The sequence below is a fragment of the Pseudophryne corroboree genome, chromosome 5 (genome assembly GCF_028390025.1).
Source record: "Pseudophryne corroboree isolate aPseCor3 chromosome 5, aPseCor3.hap2, whole genome shotgun sequence".
NCBI lineage: Eukaryota > Metazoa > Chordata > Amphibia > Anura > Myobatrachidae > Pseudophryne > Pseudophryne corroboree.
This window is the reverse complement of record NC_086448.1, coordinates 467,017,257-467,034,291: the sequence shown is the minus strand read 5'-3', so window position 1 is coordinate 467,034,291 and position 17,035 is coordinate 467,017,257. Positions and strand designations below refer to the sequence as shown.

Below are 17,035 nucleotides of genomic sequence, written 5' to 3'. Positions count from 1 at the left end.
TGCAACAGGTCCTGTCTTAGAGGAAGAGGCCACGGATCTTCTGTGAGCATCTCCTGCAGATCCAGATACCAGGTCCTTCGTGGCCAATCTGGAACAATGAGGATTGTTCTCACTCCTCTTTTTCTTATTATTCTCAACACCCTGGGTATGAGAGGAAGAGGAGGAAATACATAGACCGACCGGAACACCCACGGTGTCACTAGGGCGTCCACAGCTACCGCCTGAGGGTCTCTTGACCTGGCGCAATACCTTTGTAGCTTTTTGTTGAGACGGGATGCCATCATGTCTATTTGGGGCAGTCCCTACTGACTTGCAATCTGCGCGAAGACTTCCTGATGAAGTTCCCACTCTCCCGGATGTAGGTCGTGTCTGCTGAGGAAGTCTGCTTCCCAGTTGTCCACTCCCTAATGAACACTGCTGACAGTGCGCTTACATGATTCTCCGCCCAGCGAAGAATTCTGATGGCTTCCGCCATCGCCACTCTGCTCCTTGTGCCGCCTTGGCGGTTTACATGAGCTACTGCGGTGACGTTGTCTGACTGGATCAGAACTGGTTGGTCGTGAAGTAATGCCTCCGCTTGACGTAGGGCGTTGTATATGGCCCTCAGTTCCAGGATGTTGATGTGGAGACAAGTCTCTAGACTTGACCAAAGACCTTGGAAATTTCTTCCCTGTGTGACTGCTCCCCAAGCTCGGAGGCTCGCGTCCGTGGTCACCAGGATCCAGTCCTGAAAGCCGAACCTGTGGCCCTCCAGGAGGTGAGCACTCTGCAGCCACCACAGGAGAGATACCCTGGCTCTGGGGAACAGGGTGATCCGCTGATGAATTTGTAGATGTGACCTGGACCACTTGTCCAGTAGGTCCCATTGGAAAGTCCTCGCATGGAACCTGCCGAAGGGAATGGCTTCGTATGATGCCACCATCTTTCCCAGGACTCGAGTGCAGTGATGCACTGACACCTGTTTTGGCTTCAATAAGTTCCTGGCCAGGGTCATGAGTTTTTGTGCTTTTTCTGTCGGAAGAAAAACCCTTTTCTGGTCTGTCCACACAAAAAAACCTCTTTATATCAGGCGCTAATATTAGATGTTATAAAAAAGCCCTTTTGGATATAATGATACTCAGCTGCAAAAAGTTAATGACCTGGGGTTAACAGGTCAAATAAATTACACTGGACTACCCAAGTGCAATTAAACACAGAACTCCAATTTATAATACCTCTTGCGCTATAATTATATAATTACAAGATATGACTGACAAGAATAACAGACTCCTATAAAATTTAAAATATATTTAATATTGTATGAATTGTCATATATCATAAAACAAGACCGGTCTTAAAAGTTTAAACATCAAAAAATGACAGGTATATATACTTTCTAATAAATGGAGGTGGACTTTAAGCATAATCTGTGCACAGAAGTGTAAAAACAAGCTCTATAGCTATATGACTTAATTGATGAAAACAAAAAATTGAATCAAGTGTAGCTGCTGGTAAGACCCATATCTTAATTGTTTCCAATAGATAGTCACTTTGTATCAAAGTTCTTTAGGATATAAAAATCCAACATATAACGATGAAATGAATAAGAGCCTTTTGTAACCGGAATCTTACGTGAGGTGAGAGCAAGTGGTATCAGCAGAAATGCATCCCGACGACCACCACAGTGGCTTGTAGCTGCGGGGGAAAAAAAGGGCACCTGCAATGGCGCCCGCTGTGACTAAACCTGCTCCGTCACGATGCTCCACGGGTATCCACCTCTACGTGCCGTTTGTTTTATGATATATGACAATTCATACAATATTAAATATATTTTTAATTTTATAGGAGTCTGTTATTCTTGTCAGTCATATCTTGTAATTATATAATTATAGCGCAAGAGGTATTATAAATTGGAGTCCTTTTCTGGTCTGTGTCCAGAATCATGCCCAAGAAGGTCAAACGAGACGTAGGATTCAGCTGCGACTTTGGAATATTGAGAATCCAGCCGTGTTGCTGTAACACCTTCAGTGAAAGTGATACGCTGTTCAGCAACTTCTCCCGTGATCTCGCTTTTATGAGGAGATCGTCCAAGTATGGGATAATTGTGACACCCTGCTTGCGCAGGAGCACCATCATTTCCGCCATTACCTTGGTGAAAATCCTCGGGGCCGTGGAAAGCCCAAACGGCAACGTCTGAAATTGGTAATGACAATCCTGTACCGCAAATCTCAGGTACGCCTGATGAGGAGGATATATGGGAACATGCAGGTATGCATCCTTTATGTCCAGAGATACCATAAAATCTCCCCCTTCCAGGCTGGCGATGACCGCTCTGAGCGATTCCATTTTGAACTTGAACCGTTTTAAGTAAAGGTTCAGGATTTTAAATTAAAAATGGGTCTGACCGAACCGTCCGGTTTCGGGACCACAAACAGAGTTGAGTAGTATCCCTTCCCTCTTTGAAGCAGGGGAACCTCGACCACCACTTGTTGAAGACACAATTTGTGAATCGCATGTAACACTATCTCCCTTTCTAGGGGAGAAGTCGGTAGAGCCGATTTGAAAAACCGGCGAGGGGGCACCTCTTCGAATTCCAGCTTGTATCCCTGAGAAACAATTTCTATTGCCCAGGGATCCACCTGTGAGTGAACCCAGATGTGGCTGAAAAGTCGAAGACGTGCCCCCACTGAAGCGGACTCCCTCAGGGAAGCCCCAGCGTCATGCGGTGGATTTTGCCGAGGCCGGGGAGGACTTCTGTTCCTGGGAACTAGCTGTGTTGTGCAGCTTTTTCCCTCTGCCCTTACCTCTGGCAAGAAAGGACGATCCACGTACTCTTTTGCTTTTATTTGAACGAAAGGACTGCATTTGATAGTGAGGCACTTTCTTAGGTTGTGAGGGAACATAAGGCAAAAAAATCGATTTACCTGCCGTAGCTGTGGAGACGAGGTCAGAGAGGCCTTCTCCAAATAATTCCTCACCCTTGTAAGGTAAAAACTCCATATACCTCTTTGAGTCGGCATCACCTGTCCACTGTCGGGTCCATAAGACTCGCCTAGCAGAAATAGACATAGCGTTTATTCTGGAACCCAGTAAACTAATGTCTCTTTGAGCATCCCTCATATATAAGACAGCATCTTTTATATGCCCTAGGATCATTAAAATGGTATCCTTATCTAGGGTCTCAATTTCCGCTGATAAGGAATCTGTCCATGCCGCTACAGCACTACAAACCCAGGCCAACGCAATTGCCGGTCTGAGTTTCGTACCAGAATGTGTGTAAATGGACTTCAAGGTAACCTCCTGCTTGCGGTCAGCAGGATCCTTGAGGGTAGCCGTATCTTGGGATGGCAGCGTTATCTTTTTTGATATGCGTGTCAATGCTTTGTCTACCCTAGGGGAGGATTCCCACCGTATTCTGTCCTTTGGCGGGAAAGGATACGCCATAAGAATCCTTTTGGGAATCTGCAGTTAATTGTCTGGAGTTTCCCAAGCTTTTTCGCATAATTCGTTCAGCTCATGTGAGGATGGAAAGGTGACCTCAGGCTTCTTTCCTTTATACATGTGTACCCTCGTGTCAGGGACAGGGGGTTCCTCTGTGATATGCAAAACATCTTTTATTGCAATAATCATATATCGAATACATTTAGCCACTTTTGGCTGTAATTTTGCATCATCGTAGTCGACACTGGAGTCTGAATCGGTGTCTGTATCTGTGTCAACTATTTGGGATAGTGTGCGCTTCTGAGACCCCGAAGGTCCCGGCGACATTGGGACAGACATGGTTTAACTCCCTGACTGTTCCCTAGCCTCAGCTTTGTCTAATCTTTTGTGCAATAAATTTACATTAGTACTTAAGACATTCCACATATCCATCCAGTCAGGTGTCGGCGCTGCCGACGGAGACCTTACATTCATACACTCCCCCTCCTCCTTAGGTGAGCCTTCAACCTCAGACATGTCGACACACGCGTACCGACACACCACACACACACAGGGGAGCTCTTTTCTGAAGACAGGTTCCCCACCAGGCCCTTTGGAGAGACAGAGAGAGAGTATGCCAGCACACACCCCAGCGCTATATGACCCAGGAAAAACACAGAATGTTTACCCAGTAGCGCTTTTATGTATGTATATGCGCCAATTATGTGCCCCTCCCCCCCTCTTGAAAACCCTCTGTCACCGTGAGTAAGCAGGGGAGAGTCCGGGGAGCTTCCTCTCAGCGCTGTGCTGTGGAGAAAATGGTGCTGGTGAGTGCTGAGGGAGAAGCCCCGCCCCCTCGGCGGCGGGCTTCTGTCCCGCTCAAAATTCTTAAAAACATGGTGGGGGCTCTTTATATACATGTACAGTGCCCAGCTGTACATGTATATATGTACTTTTGCCACAGGAGAGGCTTATATTGCTGCCCAGGGCGCCCCCCCTGCGCCCTGCAACCTTACAGTGACAGATGTGTGTGAGGTGAATGGGAGCAATGGCGCACAGCTTCACTGCTGTGCGTTACCTCTATGAAGATCAAGATGTCTTCTGCCGCCTCTAAAGTCTTCTTTTCTTCTCATACTCACCCGGCTTCTATCTTCCGGCTCTGCGAGGAGGACGGCTGCGCGGCTCTGGGACGGACGGCGAGGGTGATACCTGCGTACCAATCCCTCTGGAGCTAATGGTGTCCAGTAGCCTAAGAAACAGAGCCTTGAAACTCAGAGAAGTAGGTCTGTTTCTCTCTCCTCAGTCCCTCAATGCAGGGAGTCTGTTGCCAGCAGGCTCCCTGAAAATAAAAAACCTAACTAAAATACTTTCTGTCAGGAAACTCAGGAGAGCTCCCTGAAAGCACCCAGTCTCCACTGGGCACAGTATCAAACTAAGGCCTGGAGGAGGGGCATAGAGGGAGGAGCCAGTGCACACCCAGATCCAAAGTCTTTCTTAAAGTGCCCATGTCTCCTGCGGAGCCCATCTATCCCCATGGTCCTTACGGAGTCCCCAGCATCCTCTAGGACGTTAGAGAAAAGCGGGTAAAGCTGGTCGCACCAGCAGGAGAAAAAGCGGGTAAAGATGGTCGCTGAGTAGGGGAGAGCTGCGAGTGAAATGTGTCGAGAAGAGAGCTTAGATAACAAGAGGAAAGAGGGCCCTGCTCTGAAGAGCTAACAATCTAGTGGGAAGGGTCGACAGACAGATTGCTTAAGGATAGTCAGATTGCTTAAGGCCAGTACACACTAGGAGATATGTGTACTGAGCGATCTGTCACAGACCGCGCAGCACACATCTCTCCCCTTGCTCAGCACAGTGCAATGTGTGCTGAGCGAGGGGGGGCCGCTCATTTCACCCAGCGGGAGAAATGAGCGATGTGCTAGATTGTGCCTGCATGTAGGCCAATCTAGCACCGGCGATAGCGACACACGGGGCCATGCATCACTATAGTTGGGGGGCATACACACGAGAGATCCTTGCTTAACTTCTAAGCAATCTAGGGGGTCATTCCGAGTTGATCGCTCGCTAGCTGTTTTTAGCAGCCGTGCGAACGCATAGTCGCCTGTGCAGCCGAGCAGTACAAAACCAGTTTGTGCAGTCTCTGAGTAGTCCAGGACTTGCTCAGCCGCTGCGATCACTTCAGCCTGTCTGGTCCCGGAATTGACGTCAGACACCCGCCCTGCAAACGCTTGGGAAGGCCTGCGTTTTTCCACCCACTCCCTGAAAACGGTCAGTTGACACCCACAAACGCCTTCTTCCTGTCAATCTTCTTGCGATCGGCTGTGCGAATGGATTCTTCGTTAAATCCATCGCCCAGTAACGATCCACTTTGTTACCATACCTCCCAACATGACCCTCTCCAGGAGGGACACAATGCTCTGCTCCTGGACTTCCCTCATAATTTATGATTGCCATCACCTGGGGTGAAACACCTTTCTTATCCATTAACCTGTTCACCACATTAAGAGAAATTATACATTAAGAGAAAAGTCCAGAAGCAGAGCATTGTGTCCCTCCTGGAGAGGGTCATGTTGGGAGGTATGCGGTACGACGCACCTGCATGCGCAGTAGTGACCTGATCGCTGCGCTGCGAAAAACGGCAGCATGCGGTCAGGTCGGAATTACCCCCCTAGTCAGATTGCTTAGATTTTAAGCACGGGTCTTTCCTTGTGTACCCCCCATTAGATTTTAAGAACGGATCTCTCCGTGTATACCACCCTTATCAGGCAGATTGCTAGACTCTTCAGGCCTCATGGTGATTACTACTATTTCAGGGAGTCTCCCTAACATTCTGTGATATTTGGCAAGTATGGTTTGTATGAATGAAACTAAAATGCAATTAACTGGTACATTCCGTACTGGTAAGGTAACGTAAGTAATTTGTAAGTAAATAAATTGATTGAAGTCTGGCTAATTCATGACAGAAGGAGAGTACTAAATTCATGGAAAGCCAGATATCTCCTAACAGATATGTAAATACTGTAAGCTGTAAATCACCCAGCTGTCAGTTGCATGTGCTTACAGCAGCAGAGCAATAACAACACGGTTGATGCTAGATCCAAGTGGCCTAAGGGACCTTTTCCGTCAGGGGGCGGAGCCACGACACAAGGGAGAGGAGCTAGGCCAGCGGGACAGTTGCTCTACTATCCCCACCAACCATTACCTTTAGTAATTAGGTGGCGAGCGAAGCGAGCCACCGAGCCCGAAGCGTGGCGAGAGAAGCGAGCCCGCGAGGGTACTTTTCGGGTACCCTGTTCGGCCGTAGCTCCTCCCCCTGGTGACGTGTCTCCTCCCCTAGGTACGTCACAAGGTCCCTTCTTCCACTCCGATATAGAACCAACCAGATCCAAGTGGCCTAAGGGACCTAACAACACCTCAGCTCTACATCGCCAGCATTTCCTCTGCCTTCAAGAAAAGATTACAGCCAATCAGCGCCCGTGTCTCATATTGTAACAGACACAGGCAAACAAGGGGCAGTAGGTCTACTGTGATTGGTCCTTTGTACAGAGCACGCTGATTGGCTTTCAGTGACAGACGGGGCAAGTTGTTGGATGGAGGAGCAAGAAAATGAGCTGTAGACAGAGTAGCAAAGTTTCCGATACGTAGCGCCGAGTGCGCAGCGGGGACTCACTCTGCGGCAGGTATGATTGCGTCTCTAGTGGCAGCTCTTCCACGTGTGCACTGTACTGAAGCAGCCGCATGCTGCGGGCACCGAGAGGTGCGGTCTCTGTGTGTGTCGCCCAGTCACCTGTGTCACCGGCGCTGCCGACACCCAACTGCTATTGGCTCAGCATGTTGTCAGATCAGCGCTGCTGTTACTGTGCTGCACACCCACCTACACTCCCAGCCGCCGGGGACTGGCCCGGCCTGTGCCTGAGCTGCTGCTGCTGGGACGCTCTGTTATTACACACTGGCTTTGGCGCTGGTGAGTGTCACATATTTTGGGGACATTTGTAGGATCATTTATATGGAAAACCTGTGCAGGGTCATCAGTGAGTGGTTAGCCCTGAGCTGCAGATGCAGGAACAGTGTAGGCTGGCTTTGTAATTGCATTACACATACTGTAGTACCCACTGTAGTGTTGCTGCTGGTGGTGGGGGAGAGGTACATTAGCAGCCCCAATACTGGAACAAATCTTGTTCTACCCACCTGCATTGGTATGTAAAAGCTTTGTCAATGTCTAGTGGGAGCTTAATATATAATATACGTTTTACATTTGTTTTCACTTGTATCCTTACTAGTGTTCAACAAAACAAATAAAAACAAAATAACTGATGCAAATGACATTAATATAGGTTTACCATAATATTCCTTTAATCTGGGGCACTCATGAATTACACAGGTTCTGTGGCTGGCTGACTTTAAGCCTGCATTTCACCTGGTTTTAATCAGTCAGAGAACCTGTGTAATTCATGAGTGTGCCGGTTTAAAGAGATGTTATAGTAAGCCTACTTATGTATATTCATAGTCCATTTCTTTTTAATGCACGAAAGTATAACCTTTACACTATCAAATATAAACATGATGTTGTTATGAATATATTTAATCCGTATTGTGTTTAGGATTTTCTAATGTACTACAGAAGTAAACAAATGTTTCATTAGATTAAAATTAAGTTGGGTGTTTGGCTCTGCAGTAATTCTTGAAAGGAATACATACGATATTCCTGCAGATGGGATAAAGGCTGTCACTATACTGATCAGTTATTGTGCCTAGAATGTGGTAAGAGGAAGAGTAGACCCTTTGTCCCGGTCATGTTTTTGTGGTTCCTGACAGATTCTATAGCTGTGCAAGGGCATATACGCTCCTACTGTAATATGGGCCAGTACTTGGCAACAGCAGTTTACACTAAAATGGGCATCCCCCTAAATTGTTGTTTGTCCAGGCACCAAGTAGGCATTAGCAAACAGTCTCTGCAAGCAGCAGATTTGGTGGTGCTCAAGCACCCATATAGCTGGCGGGTTGGGTCTGGGTGACGGGCGGTGGGAATCTCGGTGGTCAGCATACCGAGCCCGGGATCCTAGCCGCAGAATGCCGGCAGGGGCAGCACAACAAAGACCCTTGCGGGCTTTCTGCACTCTCCATGCAGCGGGCTCGGTGGCTCGCTGCACTCGCCACATGTTCTATTCCCACTGTGTGGGTATCGTGGACACCCTACAACTGTAGGGCTTTTGAGCGTTCGGGATCCTGTGCGCAGGTCACATGACCGGAACCCAAGCTGGCACCTATGTTTACAGGGGAAGGTTAGGGTTAGGCTACAGGATGGGTGGGTTATGGTAAAAAGACTTGCCACAATCTGTCAGGATTCTGATCGCCGGGATCCTGCTATCGGTATACTTACAGAGCCATGCTTTTACATCTGACCAGGAACTTCCCGTAACTGGCAATCAGGGACGTGCAGTCAGGGGAGGCAGTGCCTCCCCTGTCATAAATGATTCAAATATTATAAAGATACTTATGACACATATTCTGTGTCATATGTATCCACTTTATATTATCCTAATCGTACCTCCTGTCTAAAATGTGTTTGGGAGGCACCGATCGTGGTGCCTCCCTGTCAGATAGGGAAAGGTATGGAGAGCGGGGCACGGGCGGGGCCTAGCAATGGGCATTAAAAGCCCATTGAAATAACATGGAAAAGCGGCACCATTAGAGGTGCCGCTTTCACACAGGGACGTGCTTTCAACCTATGAAAGCACGTCCCCTGTCAGTCAGGCCACAGTGATTGGCCAGCGGATCCGTCACTGGATCCGCTGTCAATCACTGTTGTGGGCGCGGCGGAGGTGCTGGCGGCGGAGGTGCGGGTGTCGGCGGAGGTGCTGGCGGCGATAGGCGGCGGAGGTGCGGGCGACGGAGGTGCAGGCGGCCGGGCGCGGGCGGCGGTGCAGAGTTTGGGCAGCGGAGCGGTACCAATTTAAAAAATGGCGCCATAGCGTAATTTTTGAAATTCAAGATGGCCGCCGCGAGCCAATCGCGGCTCGCAGCGTCATCGCCCCGCCCCTTCCGGCTGACTTATATAAGTCAGCGCGAGGGAGCGACTGTCAGTCCGACGGCGGAGGAGGAGCGGAGAAGAGCTCCTGAAGGCAGAAGACGTCGGAAGTCCTGGATGGGCGGTGGCTATGCAAAAGAGCTTAGCAGCCGCCGCCCACCAGGTGAAGATGCTGGAAGCCCTGGGGAAGGCGGCGGCCATGCAAAAGAGCTTAAAGGCCGCCGCCTCCCAAGTGAAGACGCCGGAGGAAGACGCTGGAAGCCCTGGGGAGGTGGCGCCCCCCCAGGTGAAGATGCCGGAAGCCCTGGGGAGGCGGCGGCCATGCAAAAGAGCTTAAAGGCCGCCGCCCCCAGGTGAAGACCCTGTCAAATAAACTATTTTTTTTTTTTTTTTTAAAGAGACTGGTGTTTTTATTTTAATATTTTCTTTACAGGTGGAGAACAGGTGCCAGCAGGCCATTTATGTCCGGGCATGCTGGCACTTGTGGTTCTCCATGTGCCAGCATGCTGGGGCAGGCTTGCTGGGACCTGTTGGCCACCTGTAAAGAACAATATTACTGTTCTTTACAGGTGGACCACAGGTGCCAGCGGGCCATTTATGTCCGGGCATGCTGGCACTTGTGGTTCTCCAAGTGCCGGCATGCTGGGGCAGGCTTGCTAGGACCTGTAGGGCACCTGTCAAGAACAATATTAACAATGAACCCCGCACCCACCGCCACCAGGGGTGCGGTGCATAGCACTGGGCTATCTGCTGGTTGTTGCTCGGGAGAGGGACCCCATTTTCATTTTTTGGGGTCCCCACTTCCGAGGAATTCCAGCCCTGGGCTGACTGGTTTGGGGGGGCAGATTAATGTTATGGCAGGGGGGCCCCATACCGAGTGTCTCCCCTGCTATGGCATTACCCCCCCCCGGCTGGTTCTGCCCGGTGCTGGTTTCACGAATGTGTGTGTGGGGGGGGGGCTACACTTTTTTTTTTTTTTTTTTTACCCCACTCTATGGGGGGGGGGGGGGGGGGGGTGTTGGCTGCTTGTGCCTCCCCAGCCACCGACCTCACCGCACGCCACTGCTGGCAATACAGTTAAGGCTGTCAAATATTAAGGTATTGGATACATACCTCCCAACATGACCCTCTCCAGGAGAGACACAATGCTCTGCTTCTGGACTTCCCTCTTAATGTACGATTGCTGGCACCTTTGTTGAACAGGTTAATGGATAAGAAAGGTGTTTCAGCACAGGTGATGGCAAACATAGATTAAGAGGGAAGTGCAGGAGCAGAGCATTCTGTCCCTCCTGGAGAGGGTCATGTTGGGAGGTATGGTATCGTGTTTGCCCTGTCAACATTGTAATAGAGACGCATATTTTGGTTTTGTATGAATTTAACTTTCTAGTACATCTGAGCAGCGTAAAGGTTCTGGTATGTATCCTCTCTGTGAGACCATCAATTAGAGCAGTGGTTCTCAAACTCGGTCCTCAGGACCCCACACAGTGCATGTTATGCAGGTAACCCAGCAGGTGCACAGGTGTATTAATTACTCACTGACACATTTTAAAAGATCCACAGGTGGAGCTAATTATTTCGCTTGTGATCTGTGAGGAGACCTGCAAAACATGCACTGTGTGGGGTCCTGAGGACCGAGTTTGAGAACCTGTGAATTAGAGCAGTGGTTCTCAAACTCGGTCCTCAGGACCCCACATAGTGCATGTTTTGCAGGTCACTCAGCAGGTGCACAGGTGTATTAATTACTCACAGACACATTTTAAAAGGTCCGCAGGTGGAGTTAATTATTTCACTTGTGATTATGTGAGGAGACCTGGAAAACATGCACTGTGTGGGTTAATGAGGTCCGAGTTTGCAGACCTATGAATTAGAGCCAGTAGAGGAGTAAAAGAAAGCACAACTACAGTTATATTTGTACTTGCACTGAACGCTTTCATAGTTACGCAGGCCCGTAGTATAAAACAAAAACCTACTATCAACCCAGGCTTTTAACCATATATAGTTACATTTTGCATCTAGTTAAATAACAGTACTTATTAGTGTTCGATGCACTGTTGCATAAAAACGTACAACCTGGTTCCTCTTTTGTAAAATGTAAATACTTTACTTGCTGTCATTGAACCACTGAGACTTTACAGATACAGTACTTTTTGGACCATTCTTTCTGAGTCCTGGTCTTTATTATGAATCTCATATGTCCACATTGTAATATCTTCAATAGAGGCACCTTTATTGAACTTTCGGTTGTACTGACCAATTTTGTAATAGTTAAATTTTAAACGTGTTTCCATTGCAGCAAACAGGAGGCATCCATAACACTGACAGAGGAAGTAGATTGTTCCCCTGAAAGCTCGCAGCAGCTGGAACCGGAGATTCTGAACTGTGCTGCAGATTTGTCGTTTTATAAAAGGACTAATACCTTACTTTCTGCTAGTAACAATGGACAGGATATAGAAAATGGGTGAGTTCTCATATTCCTGTAAAGTATTGCAACTCTAGAAATTGATTAATGATTCTTAATTATTTTAACTAAAATGATTTAATGATTTCTAGAGCATTAGCTTGTAAGATTATATGTAATAATAGATATTTACTCTGGAACGGTTTCATTCTATTTGTTTTTTCTCTATCGTCCTAGTGGATGCTGGGGTTCCTGAAAGGACCATGGGGAATAGCGGCTCCGCAGGAGACAGGGCACAAAAAGTAAAGCTTTAGGATCAGGTGGTGTGCACTGGCTCCTCCCCCTATGACCCCCCTCCAAGCCAGTTAGATTTTTGTGCCCGGCCGAGAAGGGTGCAATCTAGGTGGCTCTCCTAAAGAGCTGCTTAGGAAAGTTTAGCTTAGGTTTTTTATTTTACAGTGAGTCCTGCTGGCAACAGGATCACTGCAACGAGGGACTTAGGGGAGAAGAAGTGAACTCACCTGCGTGCAGGATGGATTGGCTTCTTGGCTACTGGACATCAGCTCCAGAGGGACGATCACAGGTACAGCCTGGATGGTCACCGGAGCCTTGCCGCCGGCCCCCTTGCAGATGCTGAAGTAAGAAGAGGTCCAGAATCGGCGGCAGAAGACTCCTCAGTCTTCTAAAGGTAGCGCACAGCACTGCAGCTGTGCGCCATTTTCCTCTCAGCACACTTCACACGGCAGTCACTGAGGGTGCAGGGCGCTGGGAGGGGGGCGCCCTGGGAGGCAAATGAATACCTATTTTGGCTAAAAATACCTCGCATATAGCCTCCGGAGGCTATATGGAGATATTTAACCCCTGCCAGAATCCGTTAAGAGCGGGAGACGAGGCCGCCGAAAAAGGGGCGGGGCCTATCTCCTCAGCACACAGCGCCATTTTCCCTCACAGAAAGGCTGGAGGGAAGGCTCCCAGGCTCTCCCCTGCACTGCACTACAGAAACAGGGTTAAAACAGAGAGGGGGGGCACTAATTTGGCGATATGCTTATATATATATTAAGATGCTATAAGGGAAAACACTTATATAAGGTTGTCCCTATATAATTATAGCGTTTTTGGTGTGTGCTGGCAAACTCTCCCTCTGTCTCTCCAAAGGGCTAGTGGGTCCTGTCCTCTATCAGAGCATTCCCTGTGTGTGTGCTGTGTGTCGGTACGTGTGTGTCGACAGGTAGGAGGACGATGTTGGTGAGGAGGCGGAGCAATTGCCTGTAATGGTGATGTCACTCTCTAGGGAGTCGACACCGGAATGGATGGCTTATTTAGGAAATTACGTGATAATGTCAACACGCTGCAAGGTCGGTTGACGACATGAGACGGCCGACAAACAATTAGTACGGTCCAGACGTCTCAAAAACACCGTCAAGGGTTTTAAAACGCCCGTTTACTTTAGTCGGTCGACACAGACACAGACAGGGACACTGAATCCAGTGTCGACGGTGAATAAACAAACGTATTCCTTATTAGGGCCACACGTTAAAGGCAATGAAGGAGGTGTTACGTATTTCTGATACTACAAGTACCACAAAAGAGGGTATTATGTGGGATGTGAAAAAACTACCATAGTTTTTCCTGAATCAGATAAATTAAATAAAGTGTGTGATGATGCGTGGGTTCCCCCCGATAGAAAATTATGGGCGGTATACCCTTTCCCGCCAGAAGTTAGGGCGCGTTGGGAAACACCCTTTAAGGTGGATAAGGCGCTCACACGCTTATCAAAACAAGTGGCGGTACCGTCTATAGATAGGGCCGTCCTCAAGGACCAGCTGACAAGGCTGGAAAATATAATAAAAAGTATATACACACATACTGGTGTTATACTGCGGCCAGCGATCGCCTCAGCCTGGATGTGCAGAGCTAGGGTGGCTTGGTCGGATTCCCTGACTAAAAATATTGATACCCTTGACAGGGACAGTATTTTATTGACTATAGAGCATTTCTATATATGCGAGATGCACAGAGGGATATTTGCACTCTGGCATCATGAAAAAACGCGATGTCCATAACTGCCAGAAGATGTTATGGACACGACAGTGGTCAGGTGATGCAGATTCCAAACGGCACAGTATGGCCGTATACAGGAAGAGGACTTGTTTGGGGTCGGTCCATCGGACCTGGTGGTCACGGCAACTGCTGGAAAATCCACCGTTTTTTACCCTAAGTCACATCTCTGCAGAAAAAGACACCGTCTTTTCAGCCTCAGTCCTCTCGTCCCTATAAAATCATATCTGCCCAGGGATAGAGGAAAGGGAAGAAGACTGCAGCAGGCAGCCCATTCCCAGGAACAGAAGCGTTCCACCGCGTCTGACAAGTTCTCAGCATGGCGCTGAGACCGTACAGGACCCCTGGATCCTACAAGTAGTATCCCGGGGGTACAGATGGGAATGTCGAGACGTTTCCCCTTCGCAGGCTCCTGAAGTCTGCTTTACCAAGTCTCCCTCCGACAAGGAGGTAGTATGGGAAAAAAAAAAAAAAAAAAAAAAATTCACAAGCTGTATTCCCAGCAGGTGATAATTAAATTACCCCTCCTACTACAGAAAAGGGGTATTATTCCACACTATATTGTGGTACTGAAGCCAGAAGGCTAGGTGAGACTTATTCTAAAAATTTTTTTTGAACACTTACAAAGGTTCAAATTAAGATGAAGTCACTCAGAGCAGTGATAACGAACCAGGAATAAGGGGACTATATAGTGTCCCGGGACATCAGGGATGCTTACCTCTATGTCCCAAATTTGCCCTTCTCACTAAGGGTACCTCAGGTTCGTGGTGCAGAACTGTCACTATCAGTTTCAGACGCTGCCGTTTGGATTGTCCACGGCACCCTGGGGTCTTTACCAAGGTAATGGCCGAATTGATGATTCTTCTTCGAAGAAAAGGCGTCTTAATTATCCCTTACTTGGACGATCTCCTGATAGGGGCATAGTCCAGGGAACAGTTGGAGGTCGGAGTAGCACTATCTCGGATACTGCTACAATCAGCACGGGTGGATTCTAAATATTCCAAAATCGCAGCTGATCCCGACGACACGTCTGCTGTGCCTAGGGATGATTCTGGACACAGTCCAGAAAAAGGTGTTTCTCCCGGAAGAGAAAGCCAGGGAGTTATCCGAGCAAGTCAGGAACCTCCTAAAAACAGTGCATCATTGCACAAGGGTCCTGGTAAAAATGGTGGCTTCCTACGAAGCAATTCCATTCGGCAGATTTCACGTAAGAACTTTTCAGTGGGATCTGCTGGACAAATGGTCCGGATCGCATCTTCAGATGCATCAGCGGATAACCCAATATCCAAGGACAAGGGTGTCTCTCCTGTGGTGGTTATAGAGTGCTCATCTTCTAGAGGGCAGCAGATTCGGCATTCGGAATTGGATGCTGGTAACCACGGAGCCCAGCCTGAGAGGCTGGGGAGCAGTCACACAAGGAAAAAATTTCCAGGGAGTGTGATCAAGTATGGAGACTTTTCTCCACATAAATATACTGGAGCTAAGGGTAAATTTATAATGCTCTAAGCTTAGCAAGACCTCTGCTTCAAGGTCAGCCGGTATTGATCCAGTGGGAAAAACATCACGGCAGTCGCCCACGTAAACAGACAGGGCGACACAAGAAGCAGGAGGGCAATGGCAGAAACTGCAAGGACTTTTTGCTGGGCGGAAAATCATGTGATAACACTGTCAGCAGTTTTTCATCCCGGGAATGGAAACTGGGAAGCAGACTTCCTCAGCACGACCTCCACCCGGGAGAGTGGAAACTTCATTGAGAAGTTTTTTCCACATGATTGTAAACCGTTGGGAAATACCAAAGGTGGACATGATGGCGTCCCGTCTGAACAAAAAACGGGACAGGTATTGCGCCAGGTCAAGAGACCCTCAGGCAATAGATGTGGACGTTCTGGTAACACCGTGGGTGTACCAGTCGGTGTATGTGTTCCCTCCTCTGCTTCTCATACCTAAGGTGCTGAGAATTATAAGACGTAGAGGAGTAAGAACTATACTCATGGCTCCGGATTGGCCAAGAAGGACTTGGTACCCGGAACTTCAAGAGATGCTTACAGAGGTCTTATGGCCTCTGCCGCTAAGAAGGGACTTGCTTCAGCAAGTACCATGTCTGTTCCAAGACTTACCGCAGCTGCGTTTGTCGGCATGGCGATGGAAAGCCGGATCCTAAGGGAAAAAAGGCATTCCGGAAGAGGTCATTCCTACCCTGGTCAAAGCCAGAAAGGAGGTGACCGCACAACATTATCACCACGTGTGGCAAAAATATGTTGCGTGGTGTGAGGCCAGGAAGGCCCCACAAAGAAATTTCAACTCGGTCGTTTCCTGCATTTCCTGCAAACAGGAGTGTCTATGGGCCTCAAATTGGGGTCCATTAAGGTTCAAATTCGGCCCTGTAAATTTTCTTCCAGAAAGAATTGGCTTCAGTTCCTGAAGTCCAGAAGTTTGTCAAGGGAGTATTGCATATACAAACCCCTTTTTTGTGCCTCCAGTGGCACTGTGGGATCTCAACGTAGTTCTGGGATTCCTCAAATCACATTGGTTTAAAACCAGTCAAATATGTGGATTTGAAGCATCTCACATAAAAAGTGACCATGCTCTTGGCCCTGGCCTGGACCAGGCGAGTGTCAAATTGGTGGTTTTTTCTCAAAAAAGCCCATATCTGTTTGTCCATTCGGACAGGGCAGAGCTGCGGACTCGTCCCCAGTTCTCTCCCTAAGGTGGTGTCAGTGTTTCACCTGAACCAGCTTATTGTGGTGCCTTGCACCTACTAGGGACTTGGAGGACTCCAAGTTGCTAGGAGTTGTCAGGGCCCTGAAAATATGTTCCAGGACAGCTGGAGTCAGAAAATCTGACTCGCTGTTTATACTGTATGCACCCAACAAGTTGGGTGCGCCTGCTTCTAAGCAGGCGATTGCTCGTTGGATTTGTAACACAATTCAACTTGCACATTCTGAGGCAGGCCTGCCACAGTCTAAATCGGTTAAGGCCCATTCCACAAGGAAGGTGGGCTCATCTTGGGCGGCTGCCCGAGAGGTCTCGGCATTACAACTCTGCCGAGCAGCTACGTGGTCAGGGGAGAACACGTTTGTAAAATTCTACAAATTTGATATCCTGGCAAAAGAGGACCTGGAGTTCTCTCATTCGGTGCTGCAGAGTCATCC

At 48.4% G+C, this 17,035-nt stretch overlaps 1 protein-coding gene across 2 annotated transcripts in view; it reads left to right on the top strand.

Annotated features, from left to right (window-relative positions):
• OTULIN (OTU deubiquitinase with linear linkage specificity) overlaps positions 1-17,035 on the top strand; it is a 285,053-nt gene that overhangs the window by 86,961 nt on the left and 181,057 nt on the right. For both annotated transcript variants that reach the window (XM_063922959.1, XM_063922958.1), the window contains exon 3: positions 11,721-11,885. In XM_063922959.1, the coding sequence (XP_063779029.1) occupies positions 11,721-11,885 (165 nt within the window). The remainder of the gene's footprint in view (positions 1-11,720; positions 11,886-17,035) is intronic.